The 16,164-nt window shown below is 44.1% G+C and overlaps 1 protein-coding gene across 2 annotated transcripts in view; it reads right to left on the bottom strand.

Moving 5' to 3' along the window:
* Positions 1-16,164, bottom strand: part of robo2 (roundabout, axon guidance receptor, homolog 2 (Drosophila)) — a 682,751-nt gene that overhangs the window by 59,585 nt on the left and 607,002 nt on the right. For both annotated transcript variants that reach the window (XM_046293777.1, XM_046293776.1), the window contains exons 16-20: positions 13,792-13,916; positions 13,451-13,622; positions 12,039-12,227; positions 10,374-10,400; positions 6,942-6,984 (exon numbers count right to left, since the gene is read on the bottom strand). In XM_046293777.1, the coding sequence (XP_046149733.1) occupies positions 6,942-6,984; positions 10,374-10,400; positions 12,039-12,227; positions 13,451-13,622; positions 13,792-13,916 (556 nt within the window). The remainder of the gene's footprint in view (positions 1-6,941; positions 6,985-10,373; positions 10,401-12,038; positions 12,228-13,450; positions 13,623-13,791; positions 13,917-16,164) is intronic.

The following is a 16,164-nucleotide window of genomic DNA, read 5'->3' as shown; positions in this document are numbered from 1 at the left end:
GCTAGCTCAGCAAAGAAGGTTCCTGTGCGCATCTCAACATATCTCGACAACTTTGTGCGGGAGCATTTCTCCCCCCGGTTCCATGGGAACTCAGCAACCCCATATGGCAAGGAGAATGAGCAGGTGGCCTACACATGGCTGGAGAGTAGAGGCACAGTAGTGAGTGTCAAGGAGACATGTCTTTCTGGAAGCCCAGGCGGAGTGTTAAACTCTCAAGAACTTCTAGAAATCAAATGTCCTGTTCTGAGTAAGAAGTGTGAGTCTCTGACTGAACTGTTCTCTGGTAAACTCACTGATGTGAAGCTGGCAGATGGGGTTCCTCAGCGGAAACCTAATGGAACCCGTGGGTACTACATGCAGATGCAAATGGGCATGCTCTGCACAGGACTGGAGAGATGCAAACTGCTGATCTAGGGTCCATCCGAGCAGGTTGTTATTGATGTGACTTTTGATGTGAAGTTCTGTGCTGATCTTATCCCTAAACTGAAGGCATTTTATTTCACACATATGCTGCCAAGGAGAGTAGACGAGTTCCAGTCAGGTAGACTAACTCTGTGCTCCAAATATGTTCATCTATGTGGTATCAAGGCTCAGGCCTAATAACTTGTGTTTTGAAATAGTTGTGCCTTGTAAAGCGAGCTGTACAAGGCAAGACAAAAAACACGCCAATTAAGAGTTATGCTTAGATAATAACGTAGAGCTGACAGAGAGAGCTCTTCATACATGTTTATCTAATGCCTACAGATAACTCCTTGTGATTTATTAATATTTTAATTGTACCTTGTATGGCTCTTAATTTTCATATGGCACTTCATGAACTTACCTAAGCATACCATAACTCATCTTGCACTTGGCAAATTATGGTGTTAATGAAAACACTATGAAATTCCACTGACTTGACATTTTCTTTGATACTTAACATTTTGAAATGAAGGATGAGGAGGCATGTCTAAGGGTTTCAAATGTGTTTTCAGTTTGATTCTGGGTTTGATTTTCAGTGTGGCACTTGATAAACAGCCTTCCCTCTTGGTCTGCAAGAGACATTTTGATGTTGATTTTTAAAACGTTGAAATAGATTGAAGAAGGCATAACAACAGCACTGATTGGATGTAATTATCAGGAACAGGCAAAGCTACAGTATATTTCAAATGTATGAACATTAAAATTATTCAGATTAAATAGGAAACTATATATACAGTTGAAGTCAAAAGTTTACATACACCTTAGCCAAGTATATTTAAACTCAGTTTTTCACAATTCCTGACATTTAATCCAAGTAAAAATCTGTTTTAGGTCAGTTAGGATCACCACTTTATTTTAAGAATGTGAAATGTGAAACCTATACAGACAATATCTTCATCAAACAACACAGTGTCACGATGCATCAGTGACATGGCAGGAGATGTTTTGAAACAATTACTGCTTTGCATACAAGCCAGTGAATGATATGTGTTGCAGCTGGATGAGTCAACAGACGTGGGGGGCATGGCACAGCTCCTGGTATATGCCCATTATGTTAATGAGGGGGCAATTATGGAAGAAATCCTCTTCTGGAAACCAGGACAACAGGAAATTATATTTTTAAAGTACTGAACAGCTTTGTGACATCAAATAGAGTTTGATGGTCAAGATGTGTTGGTATCTGTACTGATGGCACAAAAGCCAAGACAGGGAGACATGGTAGAGTGGTAACATGCGTGCAAGCAGTTGCTCCTGACGCCACTTGGGTACACGGCAGCATCCACCAAGAGGCTCCCGCTGCCAAGGGAATGCCTGACAGCTTGAAAGACGTTTTGGACACTACAATGAAAATGGTTAACTTTGTTAACCCTGAACTCTCGTGTATTTTCTGCACTATGCAATGATATGGGCAGTAACCATGTAATGATTTTACAACATACAGAAGTGCACTGGTTATCAAGGGGCAAAGTATTGATGTGTTTTTTTTAATAGAGACGAGCTTAACGTTTTCTTTACTGACCATCATTTTCACTTGTCTGACCGCTTGTATGATGACGAGTTTCTCATATGACTGCCCTACCTGGATGATGTTTATCTCACCTGAATGATCTGAATCTAGGATTACAGGGACTCTGCAACTATATTCAATGTGCGGGACAAAATTGAGGCTATGATTAAAAAGTTGGAGCTCTTCTCTCTCTGCATTAACAAGGACAGCACACAGGCCTTTCCATCATTGTATGATTTTTTGTGTGCAAATGAACTCAAGCTTATGTGATATAGCGAAGCACATGAGTGATTTGGGTGCAGAATTACGCAGGTACTTCCCGAAACGGATGACAAACACAACTGGATTCGTTATCCCTTTCATGCCCTGCCTCCAGTACACGTACCGATATCTGAACAAGAGAGCCTCATCGAAATTGCATCAAGCGATTCTGTGAAAATGTAATTTAATCAAAAGCCACTGACAGATTTCTGGATTGGGCTGCGCTCTTTGCCTTGGCAAATAGTGCTTCTTAAGGATCGGCGTTCCATCAACAGGACAGTTGTAAATCATGCAGCGCGTTATATCAAGTTCACAGATTTTAGAGAAACAACAAATGTTGGTACATATAAGTGTCTTATATCAGCTGAAAGCTTACATTCTTGTTAATATAACTGCACTGTCCAATTTACAGTAGTTATTAATGCCAAAAAGTGCCATGTTATTGTTTGAGGGGAGAACCTAACAACAAAACACTTTTTTCACAATGAATAGGTTTGATAAATTCATCTCTGAAGGTGAAATGTGTACTTACATTCTGATATCTTGCTCTGATTTATCATCCAAAGGGTCCCAGAGATAACATGAAGTGACGTTTTGTTAGATAAAATCATTTTTCATGTCATAAAAAGGTCCAAATAGCACGTGCGATCGATTTTGTATTTCCACTCGTTCAATTTGCAAAAAAAGGAATATGTGAAAACCTCCCTCTAAACGTTGTTTTAACGAGTCAAATCACGTTTGTATGAAAAATGGAATATGAATGCGAATGTTTCCTTAACGATTTGCCCAAATGTACCTGCGGACTTGACACCATATGTATTATTGTTCACTAATTTTTCAAGTTATCTATCTGAAACTTTGCACATACACTGCTGCCATCTTGTGGACAATATCGGAAATTTACAACCAGAGTGATGGCTAGAACTATGACATTTCTCTTGCATTTCAAAGATCGTGGTAGAAAAAGACCAGTTGTTTTTTTTCTTTGTATTTTCTTCTACCAGATCTATTGTGTTATATTCTCCTATATGCAATTCACATTTCCGCAAACTTGAAAGTGTTTCCTTTGCAATGGTATCAATAATACGCATATCATTGCTTCAGGGCCTGAGCTACAGGCAGTTAGATTTGGGTATGTCATTTAGGCACAAATTATAAAAAAGTGGGCTATCCCTAAGAATGTTTTAAGACACTGCTGCCCTTTGCAACCACATACCTATGTGAGAGTGGATTCTCGGCCCTTACTAGCATGAAAACTAAATACAGGCACAGACTGTGTGTGAGGAAAATGATTTAAGACTGAGACTCCCTCCAATACAACCAAACATTGCAGAGCTATGAACATCCTTTAAAGCACACCCTTCTCATTAACCTGTGGTGAATTATTAACCATTTTTATTAACAAATAAAGTTGTATATGTAAGATGGCTAAATAAGAGATCTTTGTCACTTCCCACGAGTCGGGTTGTGACAAAAACTCACACTCATTCTTATGTTTACTAAATGTATCGTATAGTGTGAGTGTGGCAGGCTTACAATGATGGCAAAAAAACAACATTTGAGAGAGTGCTGACTGACCCTGGTGCTAGAGGGGGTACAGCTGACCCTGGTGCTAGAGGAGGTACAGCTGACCCTGGTGCTAGAGGGGGTACGCAGCTGGAGTTTGAATGTTTGAAGGGGTACGGGACTATAAAAAGTTTGGGAAGCACTGCTGTAGAGTTTTGCTCGAATAATAGTGACTGTATGACTCCCATCTGGAATGGAGATTTTGTGCTTTTTGAAGAGTATTTTCAGAGCAGTCGATGATGCAAGTGGTGTTGCACTGAGGCATTGTGTTCTCAATCGTCTCTCTCGGAAGCCATGGAATGTAGATCCTCATGTGCTCCTCCATTGTGTCAATCGAGTAGGACAGGATTCTGCTCACTACTCCCTGGGACACAGCAAAGCATTCCGCAAGATCACTGTCATGCCCTGACCATAGAGAGCATTTGTTTTTCTATGGTGTAGTAGGTCAGGGCATGACTAGGGGGTATTCTAGTTTATCATTTCTTTGTTGTGTTCTAGTTTATATTTTCTATGTTGGTGTTTTGTATGATTCCCAATTAGAGGCAGCTGGTAATCATTGTCTCTAATTGGGGATCATATTTAAGTAAATATTTCTCCCACCTGTGTGGGATATTGTTTTGTGTTTGTCTGTGCACCACGTAGGCAGCTTTAGTTGTTCGTTTATTTTTTATATATTTTTTCTTTAGTTTCACTTCGCCTTGGTCCCGTTCTTACGACAACCATGACAATCACCCTGGAGTAGATTCAGCTTCAGCTTCATCAAGGTTAATGGTATTTTATCCGTTAAATGCATTTTGAAGTAAACCTGGTAGAATTTCTGTCCTCCAGCCTATCAGAGTTCTTGCAGCATGAACTGGCATGTTGTCCAGCCCATCAAAGTATCAGATAATGAATCTAACACTGAAAGCACAAGCTACAGCTGGTAGCACAGCAGTGTATAAAATGTGGTGAGTAGTTGACTCAAAGAGAGAGAAAGACACTAGTTGAACAAATACATTTCTTCCAAAATGAAGGAGAAAAAAGAGAGAGTATAATTTTTTCCACTTTCAGTTTCACACAAATGCAGTTAGCTAGTTCAGCCTGCTGAAACACCCTGCTCAGAGCGATGCTATGTTAGCCAGCTGGCTATGCCTTTCCAACACAACACTGTAACTCTTCCAAGTCAAGGTAAGCTTTCGGTATTGGATTATAATTTATTGCCACCGTGGCCCGCCGGTGTAACTGCTTACTGACTGTACACTGTAACATTACTGCATGATTGTAGCAGGTTTACCAACACGTTATTCATTAAAAAATATCTATTTAACCTTTTTTTAACTAGGCAAGTCAGTTTACAGTGATGGCCTACCGGGGAACAATGGGTTAACTGCCTTGTTCATTGGCAGAACAAAATCTTTTTACCTTGTCAGCTCGGGGATTCAATCCAGCAACCTTTGGTTACTGGCCCAACGCTCTAACCACTAGACTACCTGCCGCCCCACTAGGGTACCTGCCGCCCCACTAGGCTACCTGCTGCCCCACTAGGCTACCTGCCGCCCCACTAAGGTACCTGTCGCCCCACAAGGGTACCTGCCGCCCCACTAGGGTACCTGCCACCCCAGTCAGCTAGCAGGGTAGCCTAGTGGTTAGAGTGTGGACTTGTACCCGGAAGGTTGCAAGTTCAAACCCCCGAGCTGACAAGGTACACATCTGTTGTTCTGCCCCTGAACAGGCAGTTAACCCAATGTTCCTAGGCCGTCATTGAAAATAATCATTTGTTCTTAACTGACTTGCCTAGTTAAATAAAGGTAAAATAAAAATGTAAAAAATATGGTGACAACAATGTAGGCTGTGTGTAGCGGTTCGGCTTGGAAAGTTTGTTTTTACCTGGTCACATACAGCTGATGTGTTGTGCATTGATGTCCACAAGCAAAGGGAAGAGGTGAGAGGAGGAGAGATGCGAGAAGAAATACCACGTGGCTGCTATGAAAGTGAACTGTGTTTATGCGTGATCAGAGGTGTATTCATACTGCCAAGTCCGTTGAAAATGTTTCTTAAATGGAAGCAAACGGAACAATACATGGACAAACATACCTGAATTTGTCCAATAGAAAATCTTGTTTGCAACTGTTGGTCTAATGATTACACCCTATAGCAGCTAGATGCAGGCTAGAGTCTGCAAGGTGGTATTGAATGTCACTGTCTGTTCATGTGTCACTGTCTGTCACCTTGAATTTGTCTCTCAACCTGTGTGCATCTACATTGTAAACTTTAATTCATAGGCTACGTTGTAGCAATGTGTATAAGGGAAATTAGAGTACAATGTAGTAGCCTAAACCTATTGCTGTTACATTGACCTGGGTCAATTGACTATGAATAAGAGCCATCCAATATTGCTAAAATAATAAATAAGGCCATGCTCATGAAAAAATAAATAGTCCTCCATCATCTTAAATGGCACTGACAGCCACTGGAACACACAGAGCCGGTTTGGTAGTTTCTTCAAGTTCAATGCTTTGAGCCAAATCCGAAGAGACCCATCGTCCTTAGTGGTGGGTGCAAATCAAAAGGCGCCTCACAACTGCACTCACTCCTCACAAAAGTCAGGTAGCCAAAACACTCCTGCTCCATGAACAGCCTCCGTTCATGCCAGTTATTTTGGCATCCCTTTACCAAACAAAAAAGGCCAGTTTTGTATGAATCCATGTTTGGAGAGTTGTGAGAAGCGATAGCAAGTGAGTTAGCTAGCTAGCTGCGAATTATTGGCCTGAAGTGCTTAACCGGAAGACCCCCACAATAAAACCAAAACAGACCCTGCCCAGATTTCTGTTGAAAATTAGATGAATAGCCTAATGTTATAGTCTAATGTTATAGTCTAATGTTATAGTCTAATCTTATAGTCTAATGTTATATTCTAATGTTATAGCATAATGTTACAGTATAATGTTATAGTCTAATGTTATAGCATAATGTTATAGCATAATGTTTGACTGGGTTACTGGGTGTTAGGGAGTTGGTTTGAAAACCCTTCAGAATAGAGGTGATGTGTTGTGTATGTTGTGGGTTTTGATTGGCAGACTGATGATAGGTGTGGAGTTGTTCGGCTCTGCGTGTGGAGAGAAGGGCTCTCTTTCCCTGATGGAACACTGACGGGTAGAACACTCACCTTCCATTGCTCATCAGACCTCCATCAACACGCTGAAACGTCACTGGGGTCAGAGTGGAGGAGAGGAAAGAGGGGGGCCAAGACATAAAAAGGACGAGAGAAAAGACAAAGCAACACGTTGAGTTTTCACATAGTTTCAATGACATTGATGACCACATGAAGGCTCTATTAACAACACTAATACCAGTTGAACAGAGAGGGTAATGATGATTTTAGCACCCAATCATTATCAGGAATTTTCCTTGTGAACGATCAGACCACTACACCCCATACTCATGTGTCCTCCCAATGTCTTCTGCAGCTGGCTGGATATTGATGGCTTCACTACGGAATGCAGAGGCCTCACAGTGTCCATTCTTATCATGTACATTTGAAAAAGATGCTGTGAATAAGATAGCAGATTGCATTTGTTTGCATAAAGTGACACGTAGTGTATTTCTCCCAAGGACAAGATGCTTGATCAGAGCAGAAACTAATTTGATTTAAAAAATGTTGGTTTGAGTTATTATCGGATTTGTGATTAGAAAAACAAAATGATTAGAAAAGACAGAGGGCTCATTAGTCAGGTAGAATTAGATGTGTGGGGGCTGGATGGGAGTGAGTTACAGATCCCTCTAGTAGCAGGGTACTCTGACTAGCATGACTCTCAGAAGCCATGATGTGGCCTGTTCCATTACAGTGATCTATAGATAATAAATAAGGGTCTTTGTCAGCAGCTAGTAAAACTTTAGCAGCTCAGAGTAAGAGACCTTTTCATCTCTGCTCAACACGGATGATGACAAGAATACATCAGAAGACTGAGAATGTAAAACTTCAATGGATCACGGGAAATAGAAAGAAAAGAGGTAAAGAATCCCAGAGTTTTGGAAAGCACCCTGTGCAGATGACAGGGGGAGAAGGACAAAAGAGAACCCTGCTTGAGTTGAGGAGCTGATAGTATTTTGGCTCATTTGTTGTCTAGATGGAGATTAAAGGGAGGAGGAGGAGGGCTGAACATTTCTTCTCTCCTCTCCCCACTCAGGTTTATTTCCCGACAAGCCCAGGCACGGGCTAAATAAAGTCCTCAGAGAAAACAAGAAGAAAGGAGGAGAGGAGATGGGGTTTTCTAAATGAAGGAAGTGGCTTGGGTGTGACACAGAAAGGAGCTGCTGGTAGGATAACCTCTCCACTGTGTCATCAACCACTACAGATTTGACCAACCAAAACATCTTTACCATAATCATTCTTGAACGGTACATGAGCATGTTGCAGTATGAGAGTAAAACAAACCACAACACAGGATAATGATTAAAATAAGAACTCCCTTCTTAAACCTTTACTGTTCTTTTGCTTCAGTCATACCACACGGGTTTATTTGCATTGAGCTCTGACAACTACTCTATAGCTACTTCTCTTTGTTCCACTACCAATAAACTATTCTCTTTCTCTCTCTCTCCATTTACTAGGAGAAGAAGAAGAGGAGGGAGAAGGGAATATGGAGGCTGATACTGTGCTCTGCCGTGGGGAGGCCTCTGATGTCCATATCTGTGCTCAGACACATTTCTGCTCTGCTGTGGAGGACTTTAATGTTAGCCAGCCTGACGTGGCTGTGCCCAGATAAGCACTTTCTCCAATATGAATACAGATTAATCCCCTTTAATAACCATTAAAGGGGGGAGGACATAATCAGCATATACAAATTCCATCAAATCTTCTTCCCTGCTGGCCGCGTGCCTCCACAAACCCGTGATTTAGTCTCCTGTATGACTGCTTTACTGTAGGAGACAGACGGGAGGACACTGTGTGGGCATCACCTCATCTCCTAGCTCCTAGCTAGTGAACACCCTAAAATGACACACCACTAAAATACAACCACCATCATTTTCATATTAAGTCTATCTAAACCAGTCCTGTTCGCCCCTTTTAGTCCTGGACTCAAATGTCATCTTCCAGTGGACACCAACCTGATCCTCTAGCCTCAGTGCAGTGTGCTTACAATCTAATACACACACACATACACTCTTCAGTTTCACTAGTACGTTTGAGTGGATCACTTATCTCCCAGCGGCCAGAGCACCAGGTGAGAATAGGGAGATCGGGGAGAGAAGCAGGTGTCACACCCTGATCTGTTTCACCTGTCCTTGTGATTGTCTCCACCCCCCTCCAGGTGTCGCTTATTATCCCCGGTGTAGTTATCCCTGTGTTTCGTCTGGTACTGTTTTGGACTCTCACCTGTCCCTGACCTACCTCTTGCCTACCCCTTGGATTAATACATATCAGAGCTCAACCATCTGCTTCCTGTGTCTGCATTTGAGTCTCGCCTTGTGTCCTTATAGCAGGGGGTGTATCACAGAGAGGATGTGTTGACTGGAGTGGCAAGACTACAGCCAGAACCCCCAGCCAGCCTCCCTGCACTGGCCTTATCTCAGTCACACTGCTGGTACTGGACCAGTAGAGAGGAACCCCAGTCTGAGGGACTCATTTAATCTGTAATGGACTATGTTCTCCTCCATTCTCCATCGCATCCCTCTCTCTCTCCAGGAGAGTTCACTGAGCAGACAGAGGCTTTTCTCTCCTGTATTTACAGTTTATTCCATCGAGAGACAGAGGCTGATTGCTCGCTTACTCAACATTGGTGCCAGTCATGTCTACTTTGGGAGAGCATGTACTGTGAATGCTTTACAATATAGGGATAACATTGTTACAGTTATCAAACTAACTGCAATTAACATATTAGTCCAGGACATAGAGTAGAGGAGCAACTTAACACCTGTTACACCTGGGACAGGGGGCATTTCGCTACACTCGCATTAACATCTGCTAACCATGTGTATGTGACAAATAACATTTGATTTGAATTTGATTTAAAGAAAACTACCATCAAAAATACAAACAAGTAGCCATTGAGGATATTTCAGAGGGGGAACATAATCACATATAACTACCAATCAACACCAACACCTGTAGAAAGAGAAGGACCCCTTCAAGCCCAATGCATACATCTCACAGGAACATCAAGAGGGGAGTCAAGCATCTTAAGGAGGAATACCCACTACCATCAAGAGGAGAGACACAACAGAGATACCAGACAGACGGATGTTCATCGAAACATTGGTCAAAACACCCATACATAGACACACAGCAACACAGTACAGTATGACAACCAGGCTGATGACTCAGCTGGGATAGGGACAGTTGTCTGCAGCCCAATTAAAAGCCATTTCTATCCATCTACTGCAGCGGGAAAACAGGTGTGAAATATGGTGTTTTGCCACCTCAAGGTAGGGATTTGATTTGTATTGGGCAAGGCTTGGAGTCTGTCAAACATATATAATGTAGGCAGCAGAGGAGAGGAGAGGAGAGGAGAGGGACCTGTGGCAGGAGGTGAGGAGGGGAGGGGGACCTGTGGCAGGAGGTGAGGAGGGGAGGGGGGGACGGACAAATGAACAGTACCTGCAGGGGTGAAGGTGAAGGACTGAACTGCAAAACAAGAAGACAGAAAAGTTGTGTGTTAAAAGCCTGCAGAGGTGCTGTAAGCAGTGCATTGGGGGGAGCTCTGCACACTGGGGCTGAGGGACAGTGAGGGACAGTGAGGCCAAAGGGGGCCAGAGGAGGGGGCCCATCAACATGACCCAAAAAGCAGCTCAGAAGCCATAGAGATGTAGAGACAGCACCAAAAAGATTACACAACATACACAAAATGTAACAAACAGAAATTAAGAACAGGTTACAGCCATTTGACTGACTGTGGCAACATCAAATGAGAACCTGTTCTCAACTAGCCTACCTGGTTAAATAAAGGTGTTCTCAACTAGCCTACCTGGTTAAATAAAGGTGTTCTCAACTAGCCTACCTGGTTAAATAAAGGTGTTCTCAACTAGCCTACCTGGTTAAATAAAGGTGTTCTCAACTAGCCTACCTGGTTAAATAAAGGTGTTCTCAACTAGCCTACCTGGTTAAATAAAGGTGTTCTCAACTAGCCTACCTGGTTAAATAAAGGTGTTCTCAACTAGCCTACCTGGTTAAATAAAGGTGTTCTCAACTAGCCTACCTGGTTAAATAAAGGTGTTCTCAACTAGTCTACCTGGTTAAATAAAGGTGTTCTCAACTAGCCTACCTGGTTAAATAAAGGTGTTCTCAACTAGCCTACCTGGTTAAATAAAGGTGTTCTCAACTAGCCTACCTGGTTAAATAAAGGTGTTCTCAACTAGCCTACCTGGTTAAATAAAGGTGTTCTCAACTAGCCTACCTGGTTAAATAAAGGTGTTCTCAACTAGCCTACCTGGTTAAATAAAGGTGTTCTCAACTAGCCTACCTGGTTAAATAAAGGTGTTCTCAACTAGCCTACCTGGTTAAATAAAGGTGTTCTCAACTAGCCTACCTGGTTAAATAAAGGTGAAATAAAATAAAAAGAAATAAAAAAAATCAAGAACTGTTCAAGTTCTAAAGTCAAATTGCTGAAGGAATTAAAAAAGAGAAAAAATACAAACTATTGAGAGAGCGAGAGAACAATTGTTCTTGTACTGTTGATTTAAAGTCCTAAAGCCATTGTTGAATAACATTACATGCATTGCTAATGTGCCATCTACTTCCCACTCTCTAATTAAATAGGCTGGCAGAGGAAGGCTGTCCATGGTGGTTGACTGTCCTGACTGGGGTCGAGCACCCACACTCATTCTGAAATGCCAGGGTCGGTGTGTAGGAGGATGGATGGACTGGCTCCAGCTCCAGCATGGCTCAGTCCTGAGTGACCGGCCAGACCAGCAGAGTCAGTTATACCAGCGACCCACTCAGGCCATGCCACCCTAGGCTAGTATCAACACCGTGGGAGGATGTGTCAAACATCACAACTTGATTCGCGCCAAGACTCTGCTTTGCTTCAATATATTCCATCTGAGCCTCACCATCTCAGACAATAGAAATATCCCCTCACAATAGAGTCAATAAATAAGTATTTTAAACATAGGATGCTAATGAGGAAGTTTGTTGAGTACTCTGCATTGGTGGCAAGAAAACAAGCTCCCAGAGGTAGGGTGTGTATTTGCGCAAGTACAGTAGATTTTGTATGTTGTGTGCAGAATTGGTGTCTGTGTGCACTCTCCAGTCTGCCTGTCTAACCTGCGTAGTTGCTGAGCCCCTTCCTCTTCTTCCTCCTCCAGTACAGCCAGATACTGAAGCCCATGAGGATAACCCAGCAGGCCCCTCCGATCCCCGCTATGAACGCTGGCTGCTTCACCACGTCTGTGATCTGCTCCGTGATGCTGTTGTTCCTGTTCCCACTTATGATCACGTCACGGAAGTCCTTACCTGGGGTGGGAGGGACAGGGGGGACAGGAGGGACAGGGGGGACAGGAGGAACAGGGGGACAGGGGGGACAGGAGGGACAGGGGGGACAGGAGGGACAGGGGGACAGGGGGACAGGGGGGACAGGAGGGACAGGGGGACAGGGGGGACAGGAGGGACAGGGGGAAAGGAGGGACAAAGGGGACAGGGGGGACAGGGGGGACAGGGTGACCAGTGTGAGGGTGTGTATGCCAGGTTAATTGTTTAAAAAACAATGCTGAAAAAGTAGTCAGCATTGTAATAAACCATTTTGTAATAAACCATGTTAACCCCCCCCACATATTCACTAAGAGCTCAATTCTACCTCAAGATATGCCTTCGACCTCAACAGGAAAATGTGAATTCTATGCACAGACTTGTAGTTAGGATTGGGCTCCAGGTATAGAACAGTAGATACGATAAGATACAGAGGCAATACAAGAGTCTTGTCAATTACAGCTAACATATTGACTGAGAGTAGAACATGGGTGTGCAGATAGAGAGAGGGGAGGGAGGCGAAATCCTAAAAGCTGATGACAACCCCTCAGGTGATCCTGCTGTTTGCTTAGCTCAGACTCTAATTTTCTTCAGTAAAATAGACCATGTGAGATGAGATGCACACACCCTGTTCCGGATCGATCTTCCAATCGAAGCTCACTCTGACTTGTCTGCCTGACACTATTTCATGGAGTGCAATAAGAATTGGTTCTCGGAAGAGCACACATGACAATATATGTGCAATCTTTGGCTTGGACAACTGAGATGGATTATAGGAGTGGCATTGGGGAAATAAGAGTATGCTACAGGCCAAGCCATCAGTTATGGGTGAAATCAGACAATCTGCCCCTGGTCCACATAAATCACACAGAACTACACCACAGCCCGGCAGCTACATATCAAAATAACAGAGGTATGGTTTAAATACAATCAGTCTGACTGATCATTCATGTCACACACTCTCTAATAGTAAATACTTTTGCCCCAATCAGTGATAATATTGAGCATTTTGTTTTCACTGCCTAGAGGCCATGTTAATTGCAGTAATGTTTCATTTATTTTTAATTTTTTACGATATCTGTCAAAAGTGAAATGGGCTTTTCTGTAATTATGGATGAGTAATCAATAGACCACTTTTACATTCCTACATCATTCTACTATAAATCTCCCTTTAGCTAACCCCCCCCCCTCCCCCCTTCCCCGTCTCTTACCGATTACGATGGGCTGAGGTTCACTCTTGACCCCCACACCTGCGCTGGTGCTGGCGGCAACCTCCACTCGATACAGCACCCCCACCTGAAGCCCCCCCACAACCACCGACCGGATGGCTGCATCAACTGTCTTATTCACGTGGAAGCGTGTCTCATTCCCTAGGCACCAGATCTGAAGAGAGGGAGAGGGAGAGGGAGAGGGAGAGGGAGAGGGAGAGGGAGAGGGGAATAGAGCGTCCTGTCACAGTGGCATCAGGCAGAGTATTATATTGATTCTGATGGCATCTCAGTAAGCCAGAGTCATCAGGTTACATCCAGTCTATCTTCTTTCAGTAACCTGCCTTGTACTCCTGGATGATGCCGTTCTGGTGGTCTGGAGGAGGGGGGTCCCAGGAGATGCTGATGGAGGTGCTGTTCTGATTGCCCACCATCAAGACTGTAACCTGCAGGGGAGGGGCACTGGGAGCTGGGGTTGAGGGGAGACAGATAGGGGGGGGGCAGTAGACTGGTCAGGGAAGAGGGATAGCATTCCATTCTCTGATACACACACAACCTCACACACACACACACACACACACACACACACACACACACACACACACACACACACACACACACACACACACACACACACACACACACACACACACACACACACACACACACACACACACACACACACACACACACACACACACACACACACACACATATACTCTCTCACACTCATCTTTATTGTGTTGGGAGTGTGTGTAGTTGTTAGCAGGTGGAAGACACAGGTGGCTGTGGGGAGAGCAGCAGCTCATTAGAAGGGGATTTACATGGAGAACAGGCAGGTCTGACATGTCCATCTTTAACATTTCACTATGATTTAATATCCCAGCCCTTGCTCCTGCTCCAACACAGAGGGATTCACACACAGAATAGTGCTATTGATTTTCAGAGTAACAGCCAGGCAGAGTCAGACAAGTCTCCTCAGTCAAGCTATGACTCCCATATTGACTCAGCCAGGGTGGCATGTGGGTCAACAGGCTTATAGGATGAGCCGTACAGCAGTGCAGTCATACGTGAGGAAAATATGAAGACATTTATTTTTGGGAGAATTGAAACACGAGGCTAGGTAAACATATTGACTGGTTTCATCGATCAGCCAGGTGGAACTAAAGCCAGTGGGGAAAACAGCTCTATAGATGGGGTTTGTACATGGCCTGAGAGACAGAGCCCAGAGCCCACAGCAGACACCATCCCCTGAGAGACAGGGCCCAGAGCGCACAGCAGACACCAGCCCCTGAGAGACAGGGCCCAGAGCCCACAGCAGACACCAGCCCCTGAGAAACAGGGCCGACAGCCCAGAGCAGACACCAGCCCCTGAGAGAGTGGGCCCAGAGCCCACAGCAGACACCATCCCCTAAGAGACAGGGCCCAGAGCCCACAGCAGACACCAGCCCATGAGAAACAGGGCCCAGAGCCCACGGCTGACACCAGCCCCTGAGAGACAGGGCCCAGAGCCCACAGCAGACACCATCCCCTGAGAGACAGGGCCCAGAGCCCACAGCAGACACCATCCCCAGGTTTCATTATTAACCTCACATCATTGTCATCGCATAGAAACTCACTGACCAAGCGTGCGTGCAGGTAAACGAATATCAACAAAGCAAACTGAAAATAAAGTTTTAAAAAATTATGTATTTCTAATTTCCGCTGCAACTGGCAGAATGCTGACAGGTCAATTACTCTGAGGCTGCCTCTCTCTCACCTTCCCCAGCTAGCCCCCACCCTTTCCAAAATGGCACGTGTCATGCTGCAGATAAACGCTCATCCCTCACTGCAGTCATACTGGTACACTGACCCACAAAAGGCCAAGAGAGGACCAGGCATGGAGGAAGAAGACAAAACGGCTCCAATGATGAACACCATATTAGAAACCCCCACCAACGGAGCAGCACATCTCCCACCATGCTTAGAGGCCTCCGCCTCCCTCTGCAGCTGTGTTAGATTACACAAAGGTGACAAAACGCTAAGTAGCAGCAGCCATCAGAGACAATGTCGTTCAAAGTTAACGTTATGAATGATTTAACAGCTTATGAATATGCATATTTGCACTAAACAATACACAGTTCTCGTTAGGAACAGTAGCGGCTGCTCTAATATAGCCATTAACCTAGTGATGTATGGCTGGCAGGAATGTGACCCTCTGTCTCCACACACGCACGCACGCACGCACGCACACGCACGCACGCACGCACACACACACACACACACACACACACACACACACACACACACACACACACACACACACTGCCATCACTCCCATACTAAACAGTGGAGTGCTAATCTGGGCCTCAGAGCTATTGAGATATGCAGTAACTAATTTTCTATGCTGGGAAAAGACTAACAGTGGCCTCTCTGGTCCCTTCTGAGTCCCTGTCAGTGGACTTCATATCACTGGAATGTGTTCAAGAGAATGTTCTATCCATAGAATGTGTTCTATTTATCATCCCCTTGGCTTGACTGTCTGCCTCCCCTCTCCAGATGGACCAGAGAGAAGAAGAAGAGAGAAACAAAGTGAATGACAGAGGGTAGAGTAATGGTATTATCCCATCATCCTCCTGGTGGAGATGCTCTGGGGATGTGGATGCTATAATAATGTTAGCTGATGTACACTGAGTTTTAAATCACTGTCCATACCCCTATTACCAATAAACTAACTA

The sequence above is a fragment of the Oncorhynchus gorbuscha genome, linkage group LG13 (assembly GCF_021184085.1).
Source record: "Oncorhynchus gorbuscha isolate QuinsamMale2020 ecotype Even-year linkage group LG13, OgorEven_v1.0, whole genome shotgun sequence".
Lineage (NCBI taxonomy): Eukaryota > Metazoa > Chordata > Actinopteri > Salmoniformes > Salmonidae > Oncorhynchus > Oncorhynchus gorbuscha.
The sequence above is the reverse complement of the archived record's forward strand: the minus strand, read 5'-3'. Positions and strand labels throughout refer to the sequence as shown.